This window comes from Idiotropiscis lumnitzeri, chromosome 19 (assembly GCF_059441095.1).
Source record: "Idiotropiscis lumnitzeri isolate Australia: NSW breed Sydney's pygmy pipehorse chromosome 19, RoL_Ilum_1.0, whole genome shotgun sequence".
In the NCBI taxonomy this organism is placed as follows: domain Eukaryota; kingdom Metazoa; phylum Chordata; class Actinopteri; order Syngnathiformes; family Syngnathidae; genus Idiotropiscis; species Idiotropiscis lumnitzeri.
Window position 1 is genome coordinate 11,450,382 of NC_142409.1, and position 14,704 is coordinate 11,465,085.

Here is a 14,704-nt window from a genome sequence, read left to right on the forward strand (position 1 = left end):
GTTGGGGTGTACATGGTTGTGTGTGTTTATGTTTGCATTTGGTTTTGTCTGTATCTGTGTGTGTGTTTGCGTGTCTGTGGAGATTGTGGTTGTCCATGTGTGTGCGCGTGTATTAGTTGTGTGTGCATACGTGCGCACGTGTGCACGCACTTCACGGCAATTCCTTCCCCGAGACTCGCGTTGACGTTCATTTTGACGAGACTTTTCTTTCGTTTGCCAGTGCATTTCCTTTGGCACCGCCGCCGACGAAGATGAGGACGATGACGATGACGATGAGGAGCGCGGTGGAGGAAGGTGAGCAGACATGTGATGACACATCAAGGTGTTGCCGTGTGACATCATCAATGACGCTCGAGCCCACACGCGGAGGCCTCGTCTGCGTCGTCGCTTTTCTTCTCTGAGTCAAATGCGCGTTCGCATCATCATCGTCATCTTCCTCACGTTGAACAACAAGCAGACGACCTTGATGTTGTTTTTTTTTTTGTAGTTTCTTCTTCCATTTCTGTTGTCCAGACAGAACGTCTCACTCTGTGTTAACTCCAAAACTCACACCTCGTGGAGCGTCTGCTCTTCTGCCAAGCGGATCTTTGACGATGGTCTGGCGGGTAAACCGTTTGATTGACAGCTTCTTTTGGCTTTTTCTTTTTTTTTTTCCTATTAAGGTTTGATTATAGTGGAGCTTGAAATTATCCTGAAAAAATCTCTTTGTCGTGATTGGGCAGAACGGAAAACTGCAAATATTCACTTTTTTTTAAATTTGTCTCAAATCTTACGACGCCACCTACATTTGTTGTGTTGGTGCAACGTGTCAACTGGTAACGTCATGCCTGTGTGCCTGCATGAAGACACGGCTGCGTGTGTGTGTGCGCGCGTGTGTGTGTGCGCGCGCTGAGACCCTGCACAATGTGGAGGTGAAGTCACGTGAGGACATACAAAGCACGCACACACACACGGGGACATTCCTGCGCAGTGTGGAGAATGTCGATGAGGGCGAACGAGCGAGCGGTCTCCGGCGGCCCGAGTCAATCGGGCGCGCGGAGGTGAAAGGAGGCAAAGACAATGGCGTGCCGATTAGATTTCGATTTGATGTGGCTTGAATGTATATGGGATGTACTTTGCCCGCACCTGATGAATTATTCATGTACATTGATGTGTTTTGGTGTTGTTTAAGGTGAATGCACTTGAAAGCGAGGCAGAGCATCGATTTGATTGGCCGCTCGGCAGCTGGCATCAAAGCCCGAGTCGAGTCAGGACAACGGCAGACGCGCGGCGCCACGCAACGCTCACCTTAAACGCTCCGACGCCCAAACCGACTCTTCTCATCACACATTTGATGTCTTGAAAAGTGAGACATTTTTGTTTGTCTTCAAGGACTGACCTTTGACCTGGCCCGTTTGGCAGCGCGTGCAGATGAAGGCGCCGCTTCCCGTCATGTGACATGGGGCCGGCGCGTTCCATGATGCACTGCAGCAGCCGCCGCCGCAGCAGCAGCAGCAGGTCGCTCGGGGAGACTCATTATCATCATTAGCATCATTAGCGTTCCGCCTGACGCTTCACACGGCTTCAAACGCTCTCGCAAGGCGGCGGCGCTTGTTCCCAGGGGGCCTGAACGCAGCGGCGTGTGTGCGTGCGTGTCCTACATATGCTCACTGATGAACTTCACCTGAACTCGTGACGCTGCCTTGGATGGCCCGCGCACGTAACCATGGTAACGCACGACAACCTCACCATCCATCCGTTCGTTCGTCCGTCCGTCCGTCCATTTATTCGTCCACTCATTCAGTTATTTATTTGTCCGTCTGTCCGTTTATCCATTCATTTTTTTATTCATTCATGCATCCATTTATTACATCCATTCATTATTCAGTCATCAGTCCGTCCAATCAGTTCATTCATCCATCCTTGCATCCATTCATCCAGTCATTCATTCATCTGTTCATCAATGTATTGTTCTGCCATTCATTCATCACATGGAAAGTCCATTCAAGCAAAAAAAATGGTGGAAGATGATTGATGGTGTGATCAACAGCTGTTGATTGATGATCGGCTTCCGCAAAGAGCGCCGGCGCTGTGGAAAAGTCCACTTGGCGTCCAAGCGAGTCAGGCCCGGAGACGGCGACGAGGACGACCGTGAAGACGATGTCTGGCGTGATGAGGCTGGGATGGCCGAGAAGGAATGTGCGCGCTCAGCAAGAAAAGCACGTCTCGCCTTTTAACGTTTGAAAGACGTGCGCAAACCCCCCCGAGCGGATATCGCGCCGCCGAGCTTCCAGCGGACGCTCGGGAACGTCCGCGCTCGATGACGACAGCTCGACGTTTCCTGACATGTGCGAAGCATCACGACGGGCTCAACCTGGTGCGGATGCTTGCTGCTGCTGCAAATCACGCTAATTGCCGCAAAAAGTGGCAACGGCGCACATGACGAAACGACGACACGTTGTGTGGACCAAGTCCAAGAAGAAGCGAAATGGAGCGAGCAGACCAGACACAAATGGGGGGGGGGGGGGGTCACAAGGAAGTGATGAAAAAAGAACGAATGAATGGGCCACAAAGACGTCTAACGGATCCAGTGGAAGATTTCAGATGGTCCCAATTGGACAAGGTGGAAGATGGACATGTTGGAAGATGAAAGACACCATGAGAACGTAGAAGAAGATGCGACTCAAGATTAAGACGAAGAACGCGCAACATGGATCAACATCTGGAAACTATTTTTTTTTACATTCCCCAAATTCCCACATTTAAGCAATAAAATCTCCAAATGATGAGCTCTTTTACATATTGGCATCCTCCTCCCACATTCAAACCACTGAAAGTTGGAAAGGCTCAACTCATCCAGGATGCATCCGTGGACTATTAATGTCATTGCCAAAACATTTTTACACTGACATTGTGAAGTGGAGATATTCAACTGATGTGTCGAAGTGCACGCGCGCACGTGTCCACATTAGTCCACTTGACGTGACAAGTAGCGCTCTCCTCTCCTCTCCTCGTTGTTGCGTCAGTGCTGCCACCTGCCGGCTGAGCGGACGACCAACACGCCGGCCAATAACAGGAAGTGACGTTTCTTCCGTTAACTCCCTTTTTCGCGTGAATGTTATGGAACTGCAAGGCGGCGTGTTCAAGCAACACGCAATGGAAGCGCTATAGTGAACACGGCAGGGTCTCAACTGCATTCGTGACGATTCGCCAACTTTAGTGTTTTTTGCTTTTTGCATCAACTTCCGTTTCCGGAAAGCGGCAGCCAAAGATCGTGTCTTTTACAGTGGCGTCACGCCTCACACTAGTGTCCGAGCAGCTTTGAGTCGCTAGGAGCGGCCATGCGAGTGAGCGCTCTTCGTAGTCAAGCGCATCTTCGAAGGCGTCGTTGACGTGAAGAAGCGAAAGCGAAGAAAGCAGGTTAGAAAAACAAACCAAGAAAGTCTGAACAAGTTGACCGCGAAAACGTGGGAAGCGCGCCCGTAGACGCGTTTGACGCCCTCGGTCCTACTTCCTTGATGGGACGTCACGTTAGCGTGACGTTAGCGCGACGTTTCTCGCGCGCTGAGCTAATGACACGAAGGCAACTTTTCGGACGCTCGGCTAACCGACGGACTGTGTTGTGACGTCACGCAGGAGGATGGCGGAGCAGAACGTGGAAGCCAAAGTGAAGAAGCTGCTGAAGCAGGACAGGATCCAGCTGTGGAAGGCGCCCTACAGCCTCGACGCGCAGCAACCCGGACACGCGCACATGCAGGTGCGCGTTGTACGAGCCGCACTCATCAACTGCGCGACAGGTCATTGTGATTGGTCATGATAGGCGCGCGGACATGCGCGAGTCGACGCTCTGCTGTTGGTGCGTCGCGTGTCCAGCAGAGGGCACGCCAGTGTTCCTTGGACACTTAGTTGCCATGGAAACCACCACTAACAACAGCAACATGCTATTAGTGTATTTAAACTGCAGCGTCACGCTCAAATAATATTCACGCATCCTTTTTTTTCTTTTGCACGTGTCGTCATACGAATGGTCGCTACTTACTGTCAGGCTGCTTTGGGACCAAAGTTACTTAAGTTAACGAACGCTAATGAAATAAACTAAAATTGAGAAAATAATTTTGTCAACAAAGTCAAATAAAAAGCTTTAAAAAAAGAGAGAAAACGACTTTGCCTGTAGATCTTTTGCTCGAATGGCTCCCCTGCTTTTGTCATTTAACTCAGCCCGAAACGTAACACGAGATAGTGTTCTCGTCTTTTGTTTCATATACCCCCCAAATTTTTTTTTAATTAGTACACTGTACAACCCGGTTTAATACTGAATATTAAACTAAAAGTCGTTTTGAAAATCTAAAACTAATAAAAACTAGCAAAGCCACTGAAACTTAAATGTTGAAACATGCACAGATGAAGAAATATTTGTGTGACCTTGACGCTGAATGTTAGTTTGATTTACCGTTTCAGGAGCTGGCGGAACGTTACGGCACCCTGCTGCACATGGCGGGGTCAGAGGTCGCAGGCGCTTTGGAGGTCATCCGTGTGCAGGCCCTGAGCAGAGGTCAACGAAATCAGACCTTCAGGGAAACCAACATGGCCACCGTGGAGCTGCTGCTGCCGCGAGACTGTAACAAAGTAAGCTGCGTCTTCACGCTTGCCCTTCGTCATCCTCCTCACTTCAGAACACACCTCTTTGGAATTCCCTTAAATGTGTTTTTGTTTGGGGGCGTGTCCATGCTGCTTCCAGGGCAGCAAGTCAAAACTGTTCATGGAGACCAGACTTGACGTGCCTGCTCAGGAGCTGATAGACAGGTAAGCCGTGGTTGCTGGTGCGTTGATTCACGGAATCGACCAACGTGTGCCGATGGCGCTAACAAGCAACCTTTGGGCTGTGTGGCAGGATCTCCGAAAAAGTCGGCCTCAAATCCTTCAAGGTGATCCTGAACGGGAAAACTCTGAATGCCGGTGAGTTGAGAGGGAGGACATCTGATGTTTGTCCTATTTAACATGCAAATAAAAAAATATATATTTCCGGTTTTGTTCTCTTCACATTTTGGTTTGCTGTTAAGTGCCAAGCCTCGATGCTGTCTTTTTCTGGTTTCTTCCCGTTTATTTTGCAACCCGACACAGGGCTGCGCCTGGACCAGCAGGGCGTCGCCAACCACAGCAAGATGATGGTCCTCAAGGCCAGTGCCGGCGCTGGGCAGTCCACTTCTCAGGACAGCGGCACCGCCAACGTGGCATCGCAGTCCACCTCCACCGACCACAGCGTCCAGCGCACGCACAGAGGCTTCCAGATCCTGTCCGAGAGAGGTAAACCTGCACGCCCGCAGGCGCTAAAAACACGAGGAACCCGCGTGAACGCTGAGAAAAATTCGTGATTGGCAGACGGCAGCGACGACCTTCACACCACGCCCTTCCTGGAGGTCGCTGACCAGAAGGGAAACCCGCTAAAGATCCCCCACAAGGAGAAGAAGGTCGGTGGAGCGCCCCCCCTTTTTTTTTATTTTTAAACATAAGTGTGGACGAGCTCAAAAAGAAAAACATGATCATCATATCGTCACCGTAAAGTGAAAATGGACAGTTCGCACACGTCACTTCCTGTCACCTCAAAGGTCAGAATTGTAAATGACTTTCAGGCACTGATCCTCGCCATGGGCCTCCATGAGAAGGGGCGGGCCCTCATGAAGAGGAAACGCCACGACGATGCACTCTGTCACCTCCTGCAGGCTGACCTCCACTTCAGGTGCGTTGATGGCCTTGATGATGATGATGATGATGATGATGATGATGGTCCGCGTACAGCGAGTGTGGCTCGGAGCTGCTGGGTGCGGTCGACAACCACGGCGTGCTGCAGCTGGACATCGTTTGGTGCTACCAAGCGTTAGAGGCCTTGTCGTGTCTGGACGACGGGCGGGAGCGTCTGCGGCTGGCCGAGGACTGCTTCCTCCGATGTTACGGCGAGCAGCAGCAGAGGCTGCTAATGATCAAGGTGTGCAGTGTTTTAAAACAAAAAATAGAAAGAATACCCCTGCTGGCTTAATGCTAACATATAATTGAAAATGCCATTGACATGCTAACGGTTAGCATGTATGTTGCCTTGTCACTCTAGTCTCTTTTTCAAAGTGATTATTCTGTTGAATAACTGAGTCAGCAACTGGATTGGTGCTGCGTCCATGTCTGAAAATAGCAACTCTGGAACGGAAAAAAAAAATTGTGTGTGTGCGTGCAGGGCAACACGGGACGCGAGGAGGCGCTGTTCCTGCGCCTGCACCTTCTGCAGAGCCTGCTGGCCTTCGTGGACGGCAACGACCTTCAAGCCCAGCAGCAACTTGACCAAGTAAGAAATGTTCTCTTCCCATGGCGCCAAAGGCTCCTGGACTCTTGTTGGCCTTACTTGCAAAACTTTTATTTTACGTCAATATCACAGATGACGTTTGTTTGACGGCTAGTGCAGTGGTTCGCAAACTTCTCACAGCACTCAAAAAAAAAAAACAGTATCACCAGCATAACTAACATGAAATGTTAGCCCTAAATTTTCCAGTGGGCGCGTCCCCCATTGTGAGCAAAACTGCGCCTCCCCAGCAAGAGTCCAGTCGGCCCGGTTGACCGTTTGCAGACGACCAAAGTTGTGACCGTCTTGCGTTTGGGTCAGGTGGAGTCGCTCTACGCTCGCTTATGTCCCGACGCGGACAAAATGACTCAACTGATGTTGCTGGGCTTCAGCGAGCGAGAAGCTCGACTGGGCCTGCGAGCGTGCCACGGGGACGTGCACGAAGCCGCCATGCTTGTTAGCAACCAGAGACAGGTAATGCGCCACCAGGGGGCGCCACTCTCACTTGATTGCTGCAAGTCCACAACTCGTCGACTTGTGTTCTGAATGGCACATGTGACTTTTTCCTGGCCGTCTCATTCATGCGATCAGGAGCGGGAGGAGCTGAAGCAGCGAGAGCGTCGCAAGCGGCAGCAGACCAAGGCCGGCATAGCCGTCCTGGTCGAGGCGGGATACTCCGCCAGGGACGCCGGCACCGCCATGCGCCGTGCCGACGGAAACGTGGACCGAGCCTTCCAGGTCAGCGCGCTCGCCTCGCGTATCGCCGTGTGACGGGACGGCAGGACGCTCACCTTCTCCGCTTGTCGCTCGCTTTCAGATCCTGCTGGACGCCAGCCAGACGCTGGCCACGTCCGACTGGAGCGCAGACGAAAACCTTCAGCAGGTTGGTCACCACTTTGTAACTTTTGGTGAACAGTCAGTTGTCTTTTTGTGCCCTGTGAGTGAGGGCGGCTCACTCGGCCAATCACTAAACGAATGTCGTTGCGTTTGTCTGTGCAGTTGTTGTATTTGGGCTTCGAGCGGTCGGCGTCCGAGGCGGCGCTGGCGTTGACGGCCGGCGACGTCCAGTCGGCTGCCGAGCTGCTAATGGACAACCGGGGAGCCATCTCCTCGGTGGCCACGCCGCACTTGGAGGAGGAGCCCGGCACCTCGTCCGGATCCACGGGTAGGTGTCCGCCATCTTGGATGTGGCAAGTCAGAATGCAACAATCTGACAAGTGTGCAAACTGAATGTGTCGCACTCATTTAGACATTTAGGAAACGTGATGTGACGTTTGTGCTCCGGCAGATGACAGCGAACTGGTGAACGAGGTTCTGGAGGACATCCCGCGTCACGAGGACGACTACTTGGACCTGACGCTGGAGGAGGAGCTGCAGCTCATCAACACCATCAAGACGCACCTGGCGCGATCCCTCACGCACTGACAGGACGAGCGCTTCCTTCTCAGGTTTTGCGCTCTAATCGTGCCACAGAAGGAGACAACGGCCATTTGTGTGAAATCGTTCGGCCCTACGAGCCACCAGGCGGTAATTTGTATTGATTAATTTTATAACAAATGTGCTCTGACACTGACTGGCGACCTGATCGTTCCCCAAATGGGCCTGATAAGGATCAAGAAGCCTGGTCGCGAAAGGAGGCATGGACTTTGACGTTTTGCCTTCTGTGCAGCAGGAAGTGAGCACATCAGGACAGGAAGCAGGTCTGACTTTCTTTTAGCAAAGGAGGCGGACCTCCTGTGCCAAACGCGTCCGAGAGCCCAGACGTCCGGACGAGGTTGACATGAAAAAAAAGAATAATAAAAAAAAAAAAAGTTAGCTTCATGATGGCTACTTGCTTTGGCGGGCGAGCGGTCGGCGAACGGAAGATGAATTGCTTTATTCACTATTTCCAAGCAGAATATCATAAAAATGTAAAACAGAACATTTTCGTCAATCACGTACAAAGGTCATTATTTGATTTTTGTCATTTTTACACACACAGTGGTTATTATATGAGCTACGGCATCGGTTTGTCACCGTCTAAAAAAACTAAATAGACAAATTTGATATATTAAATGTTGAAAATCCTTCAAGTCTTCAGCAGCTTAGAGACAAAACGACTCCATCATATTTCTGCGCCTCGTGCGTCGTTACGGGTTTTTGAGGGCGTTGATGTGCGCGCAGATCTTGAGCGCCGGTCCCAGTTTGATGTTCATGCTGCCCATCAGATGTTCTTCGGTCAGCAGCAGCAACGCCTGGCCGTCGATCTCCTGAAGACGGAAAGCCGAGGAAACCTCGCCGCAGCCTAAAACACGCACGCAGATGCACGCCGTGTAAATGTGTGTGTGTTGATGTACATCGTATGTGTGTGTGTGTGGTGTGTTTGCCTGGCAGTGCGTGAATGAAGGCCGTGACGTCCTCGACAGTCCATTGCGAGGGTTCAGGCTTAAAGGTGCTTGTGGGCGTGGCCGCGGCGGGCGTCGCCACGGCCGTCATCGTCCTCGCTCTCTCTGACGCCGGACTCTCCATCCTTGTTGTCACGGCGACCGCCGGCTCCTCCTTCCCTTCGTCGTCGTCGTCCTGGTCTTCTCCCTCGTCTGCCGCCTCCATGTCCTCCTCCGCCTCCGTCACGACCTTCTTGTCCTCCTTGGTGTCCTTGTCTCTGCGTCCGGCGCTCCAGAGATTGCGCGGCTGCGAGGACATCGAAAAGTTGACTGTGGCCAAAATGGACTTCCAGAACAAAGTGTGGAACCGGCCGCACCAGTCTGAGCAAGAGCGGTTTCCCCGGCACCGACTGCGCCCTGTTGAGGAGCGGTCGCGGCGGCCTCTCGGCGCGGCTGCCGGCGCTTAGCGCACGCAGGCGCTTCGTCAGGCGGACGTTGAACCTGGCGGCGACGACAAAAGAGACGACATTGCGGTGACTTTGCTTTGGGCCTTCAAATGGAATCTCGGATTTTTGTGTTGTGAAAAGTTGCCAATAGAACAACTCAAGAGTGGAGCACTTCATATCCAAGTCTCACCCTCGGGCGCAGGAAGTTGAGCAGAAGCGTTTGGAGCGCATAAAGTTGTGGGCGTGGCCTCTCTTGCCGCAGAACTGGCAGTGGAGGACGGCGCGCTCGCAGTGGGAAGCGCCTGAAATGCAAAGACGCAAGGCAAAAAGTCAAAAGACATCGCTTCTCCCATTTTCTTTCTTTTTTTTTCTATGGAGATGAGGACGATAAATCATAAATAAATAAAAAAATGGGGAGCAAATTGTCTCGAGGCAGATGAGAACGTAATCTCCAAAGAGTCTCGTACGCGTGGCTTGTGCGTCTTTGCCGTCCTCGTCTTGCGAGTCGGTCGAATGTTCCGAATGTTCCGTCGCCTCCTCTGGTGGCGTCACCGCCTCCTTGCCGTTGCTCCCGTTCACTTCCTGTGGCGGCGGCGGAGGAAGCAAAAGCAGCGACGACCGGTTCACCTGAATCCACACAAACATGAGATTGTTGCCAACAAAACCATCGCCAATGGTGACCGAACGTCATGTGGTGTTTTTCACGCCAATGGTGTGTGCGTGTGCGTACAGGAAAAGGTTCCAGTCCTTCCTCTATGACGAAGCCTTCGACAACGTGCGTCAAGACTTCCCTGCCTTGAGGCCACGCCCTCGACTCCCACGGCCCGTCCGCCGCTCGGCCCTCGGGCGCCGCCTCCGAGCGGTCGAGTGGCGGCTCGGCTTGCGTCGGCGTTGTGCCCGCCGCTCGGCTCCCGCTGCCGATGGATCGCTGCGATTGGCTGAGGTTGAGCGGCTGGGCGGCGGAGGCGGGATCCGCCAACGGCGACGAGGGCGGCGACTGTGACGACAGACTGGACAACGCTGAAACAACAACGGCAGCGTAAGCGATTAGCACGACTGCAAGACAGAAATGATTTGACCAAAAAAAACAAGTGTTACCCGAGTGATTGTCGGAGTGGGTCGACACATTCTCGTTGATTTCGTTTTTGTCGTCAGTGATGTCATCGCGGAGTTCCTCCTTGCTTGTCCCGTCTCCAGGAAGTTGCGGCAGCCTGACGGCGTGCACGCGAGGCTCCGAGGGCAGACGCTGCACAGGAAGTGCTTCCGGAAGCCGGACAGGAAGCAGAGGCCGGCTGACGTGCGATTGCGCTTGTGCTTCTGTGAGCGTTTGCGGCGGATTGACATCCGACGGCACCTGGGCGCCGACGACCCCTTCCTCCTGCAGCTCCATGCCGTGTTCCGGGTCGCCGTGCGCCGTTGCGGCGTCGTGGCCGTCTTCCGTCACGTCCATTTGGTCTCGTGCCAGCAAACCGGGGCTGTTCTTCACCTCCATCTTGTCCGCTTCCTCCTCAGCTTCCTGTCTTTGGTCGTTTTCAGCCACATGGACGTTTTTGAGGCCTCCAGCCGGAGCGTCGCCCTCCTTCTGGCGAGGAGGCAACGCGGCGATTTGAGGAGGAGGAAGCGCTTCCTGTCGGCTCGAGGCGGGTCGCACGGTTTGGGCGAAAGACGGAGGCGGGCGAGACGACGAGAGGGCGATGATTTGTAGTCGGCGGGACACGGACGGCGCCGTCACCGAGGACGACGCGGCGGTCGCGGGGAGGACGCTGACCTCGGTCTGGAGAGCGGAGGGAAGGCGTGCCGACGCCGTTCGCACGGGCTGAAGTTTGGGCCGCAGAGGGATGGCTCGCACCGGCGAGTAGAGCGCTTGGACCCAGGAAAAGATGAGTACCAGGTGAAAACCAAAATCATTCTCATTTTTCATTTTTACATTGCTTCAACTTTTAATGATTTTATGATTCCAATCTGTCAAATGAAAATACGGATAACAATTTTTTTGTCGCATGGAAAGCAGCCAATGAGGCCATTGCGCTCGTTGCCAGCTGTTCCTAATGTAGTGACCGTTTGCCTTCCCATCTGAGCGTGGCTTACTTGGAGGCGGCACTGCCAGGTGGCGGACCGGCGCCGTCGGGGGGCGTGGCCTTAGAGGAGGGAAGAGCGCCGTCTGTGGGCGGGACAGCGGAGGCGGGGCTGAGGCGGTGGGCTTCAGACGCAGGGAGGGGGGTGCGGCCAGTGCTGCGGGAGGGGGCGGCCTCGGCGTCCCGCTCTGGACCTGCGCGCCACAAATGGACAAGCGAGGCCGCTGTTACATGGCAGCCGACGGCGCCGCTTGGCGTGCCTGCGTTGCTCACCTGAGCGGAGGAAGATCCTGAAGAGGAGGAGGAGGAGGAAGGGCCGGCCCGCATGGCAGACGTGAGAATCAGCTGCAAGCACAAGAAGACAACCACTTCGCTCACCTTGACTAATACAAACTTCAATCAGCAAAAGCACAAATGAAAAAAAATTGAAAAGTCACAAAAAGTACATCGAGTATGCGTGTACGTAAATCAGTTACTAGTACTCATTGTGGCACTAGTAAGTCAAAGTGGTGTAACATGAAACCTCTTGGATGCTGCTTTCAATGTCACCATGGATACGCCAACATCCCCATCGACGTGTGTGTGTGTGTGGGGTGTGTGTGTGTGTGTGTGTGTGTGTGTGTGTGTGTGTGTGTGTGTGTGTGCGCGCGCGCACACATGTTTACCATCTGAGCTCTGAGTAGCACCTGCTCTTGCCCGGTGCCTTTGAGACCTTTTCCCAGGAGCAAGGCCTGCTGGGAAGTTCTGTGCCTGGCGTTGCAAGCGACAGGGGCGGCAGGCGAGCTCGCCGGGACAGGCTGCGGCGCCTGCACGCAGCCAGATTAGCGTTAGCTTCGCGTCAGTGTTTGTCAAATGAGCTTAACATGCTTGAATACAACAATGACAGACCAATTGGTTAAAGCATTGCCTCGTTACTCTAGGACACGCCCCTAAAAGGCACACATTCAACGTGCAAATAGGACAGTATGGTTAACTGAACTTTATACAGCCAAATAATTTCTTTAACTGCTGTGTCCAGGTTGTAATGCTGCCGTGTTCCTGCAGGGGAGAGCGTTGCGCTACCTGTCTTCCAGGTGGACTGGCAGGGGTGTGGAAGGGCGTAATGGTGTTGGAGGTCGGCGTGGGAACGCTCCTTGCGTTCCCATTGGTCAGCGTGCTGGACGTCTTGGGTGATGAGGTGGCAGTTGAGGCAAAAGAAGAAACGGCGTCTTCTCCAGAAGCGAACGAGGCGTGCGCGGTGGTCTTGGTGGCGCAGGGAAGGATGGGGCGAGCGTACGTTCGAAGGGCGGGGCTTGCCGTGGTGGTGAGTTTGGGAGGCGCGGGGACCAAGAGGTGAGGGGAGGAAGTCCTGGCTGCTGCCACCATTTTGGGTGCGGAGAGGGAGGGCGCGGGGGTGAGCGGCGGCGGCGGAGAAGAAGTGACGGGTGTCTGCGGGGGTGCCGGCGAGTCCTGTAGCAGCATGGGGTTGGGCGTGAGGCGGGGCGGGGTTGGCGCGGGCGCAGCCGCGGAAGCCTTTGACGAGGATGAGTCGGACGAGGCCGCTCCGCGTTCTGATTGGCCCGCACCAACCGCCTCCTTGTCCATCCTGCAACGCTTTAGCGTCCTAAAAATAAAACACAATTACGATCAAGTACTTGATGACAAATACACAAATAGGGTGCTGCTTTGAGATATGACATGTATTTGTTATGAGACCACGCGTGTAACTCAAAACGCTGTACTCAAATTATCTTTCCTAAGAACCTTTTTTTTTAATTGAGGAAAATAGCCCTCAATAATAAAAAAATAATAACATAATGAAAATGAATGTAACAAATCAAAACAATGCATCGTGATTTTATATAATACTTAAATGAATAACGATACTCCCGGTGAGCCTGCCTTGACCACGGGGGGGGGCTGCATACAGACGCGAGTCACCACTACACTCTGGGATTCAGTTAGCTGTAATATGCAATATTTTTTTTTACAGAAGATACGAGACACTTTAAATGGGTGGATTTATCCCTCATGAAACATTGCTAAATTTATTGTAAATAATTCAATTGAGTGTAACATTTTTCTGCCTATTAATGCCAACGACGTGTAGTGACAGGCAGTGGAAGGGCAATTAAATGCTCCTCCACTAGATGGCAGTGTCCCTAATGATCCGTGTAACCACTTTTTTGGTGTTGAGCCGTGACATTTTTCTCGTGTCAAATTGATGCGGGCCAAGCTTGTAATGAGAAAATAAATGAATACAAATGTTCTTCTCATTGGGCGACGTCGTCTCGCTCGCAGGTACACGGCCACGCACCACATTCACAGCCTAACACGTTTTGATTTATTCTCATCATAGCAAAAATTTGGAGGATTAGCGCGTGCAATATTGTCATGTGGGCTCATATTGACGGTGGTTGCAAAATAAAGAAATGCATTGAAAATGCTAATTAAAATATTTAAAAAAAAAACACTGAGACGGGCCTCCGATAGCAAAGAGTGAACGAGGCTAACAACACGAGTGATGCTAGGCAAGTGTCAGCTGGCTCGGTTGGGCGAGTTCTTGCCTCCTGGCGTCAGCGTAGCGCGGCGGCCCGGTCCATCCGCTGCGCCATCCGCTCCACGGAACATTGGCACCGCGACGACGTTTGAGCCGTGTCAGCAAGCCAGCGAGAGAGAGAGATGGGCTTTTGGTTGACTCAGCCCACCACACGACCGTACTTGTGCACTAGTGCACAAGTGAAGGCTACTAGTGCAGACTGGACGAGTACAGTCGAGTCGCTGTCAGTGGTGACTTCCTCGTCACCGCCACACTCACCCGAGACTTTAAACAGATATGCATAGACCCCGCCTTGACTCCTAATCGTACGGAAACCTCGCCGCCATATCGAATGTGGCAAGGTGCAACATTTACGTAATTTTCTTTTTTACTCGCGCCGCGATCAAAGTGAAACTTAAGTTGTTGTCTCTTTCTGATCAACGACCTAACTGGTCCAACAACGCTGGCGCGTCAAGATGGCACCACTACCGCAAATATAATTGGCGGACTCAATTCAACACCAATCACCCATCGCAAGTCCATTAACCTGTGTTGTAGACGGTCAAACGTGTCACATTCAACATGGCGACCACACTGACGTATCCCAGCGACGGGACATTCCACATAAGGTGGGTTCTATGTTATATTTCTTGTCTATGAGCCTGTCCTGATAGCCCGCAGGCTTAGTTGTTTGGTGTGCTTGTCGTTTTTTTCCCCTTCTCGTCTTTAGGTCGCGTCTGTCTACCCTTCTGTCCCCCGCTGAGATGCGGCCCGGCCCGAGGCCCACTTAACGCACCTTTGAGCTCGTCGGCGAGTCGGCCGCCCGCTTTAGCTCCAGGGACGGTGAAAGCCAGACAGCGCCACACAAAGCTTTGGAGGACTGCTTACAATTAATAAAAGAAAGGGAAATAAAACAACTAAATCTTCGCGTCACAGTTCCATCCTGGAAATTATCGAATCTCAGTGACATAATTGATTTATCCCGTTGATGATGTAAT

At 52.6% G+C, this 14,704-nt stretch overlaps 2 protein-coding genes across 4 annotated transcripts; one reads left to right on the forward strand and one right to left on the reverse strand.

Moving 5' to 3' along the window:
- The first annotated feature begins 642 nt into the window (after positions 1–642).
- Positions 643–8,155, forward strand: nub1 (negative regulator of ubiquitin-like proteins 1). 3 transcript variants are annotated; one of them, XM_088283325.1, is made up of 16 exons: positions 643–1,497; positions 1,581–1,708; positions 3,616–3,736; positions 4,438–4,605; positions 4,718–4,782; positions 4,871–4,935; positions 5,101–5,283; positions 5,359–5,447; positions 5,610–5,716; positions 5,776–5,962; positions 6,203–6,310; positions 6,626–6,778; positions 6,896–7,042; positions 7,122–7,187; positions 7,304–7,469; positions 7,593–8,155. In XM_088283325.1, exons 3-16 carry the CDS (start codon positions 3,620–3,622, stop codon positions 7,727–7,729), a joined length of 1,758 nt encoding a protein of 585 aa, XP_088139451.1. In that variant the 5' UTR covers positions 643–1,497; positions 1,581–1,708; positions 3,616–3,619; the 3' UTR covers positions 7,730–8,155. The 3 variants fall into 3 exon arrangements, with proteins under 3 accessions (XP_088139451.1, XP_088139450.1, XP_088139449.1); XM_088283324.1 differs by having other exon boundaries at positions 643–1,708; XM_088283323.1 differs by lacking the exons at positions 643–1,497; positions 1,581–1,708 and adding an exon at positions 2,527–3,399.
- Positions 8,156–8,157: 2 nt separating this feature from the next.
- On the reverse strand, positions 8,158–14,012 carry phc3b (polyhomeotic homolog 3b). The gene is made up of 12 exons (XM_088283320.1): positions 13,735–14,012; positions 12,251–12,791; positions 11,854–11,994; positions 11,462–11,533; positions 11,202–11,382; positions 10,212–10,976; positions 9,844–10,133; positions 9,581–9,740; positions 9,304–9,415; positions 9,045–9,168; positions 8,671–8,974; positions 8,158–8,588 (listed from the first exon to the last, which is right to left on the reverse strand). The coding sequence occupies exons 2-12, from the start codon at positions 12,770–12,772 to the stop codon at positions 8,434–8,436; spliced, it is 2,826 nt and encodes a 941-aa protein (XP_088139446.1). The 5' UTR covers positions 12,773–12,791; positions 13,735–14,012; the 3' UTR covers positions 8,158–8,433.
- Between the last annotated feature and the right edge of the window lie 692 nt (positions 14,013–14,704).

What these genes read in the sequence shown, in the direction of transcription:
- nub1 (XM_088283324.1), top strand. Translation starts at nt 3,620, where the DNA reads ATGGCGGAGCAGAACGTGGAAGCCAAAGTGAAGAAGCTGCTGAAGCAG. An exon ending in GCTCAGGAGCTGATAGACAG is followed by an intron (nt 4,783 to 4,870) that starts GTAAGCCGTGGT and finishes GCTGTGTGGCAG; the next exon opens with GATCTCCGAAAAAGTCGGCC. An exon ending in CACCTCGTCCGGATCCACGG is followed by an intron (nt 7,470 to 7,592) that starts GTAGGTGTCCGC and finishes GTGCTCCGGCAG; the next exon opens with ATGACAGCGAACTGGTGAAC.
- phc3b (XM_088283320.1), bottom strand. Translation starts at nt 12,772, where the DNA reads ATGGACAAGGAGGCGGTTGGTGCGGGCCAATCAGAACGCGGAGCGGCC. An exon ending in CCAGTCCACCTGGAAGACAG is followed by an intron (nt 11,995 to 12,250) that starts GTAGCGCAACGC and finishes GGCTGCGTGCAG; the next exon opens with GCGCCGCAGCCTGTCCCGGC. An exon ending in CTTCATTCACGCACTGCCAG is followed by an intron (nt 8,589 to 8,670) that starts GCAAACACACCA and finishes TGCGTGTTTTAG; the next exon opens with GCTGCGGCGAGGTTTCCTCG.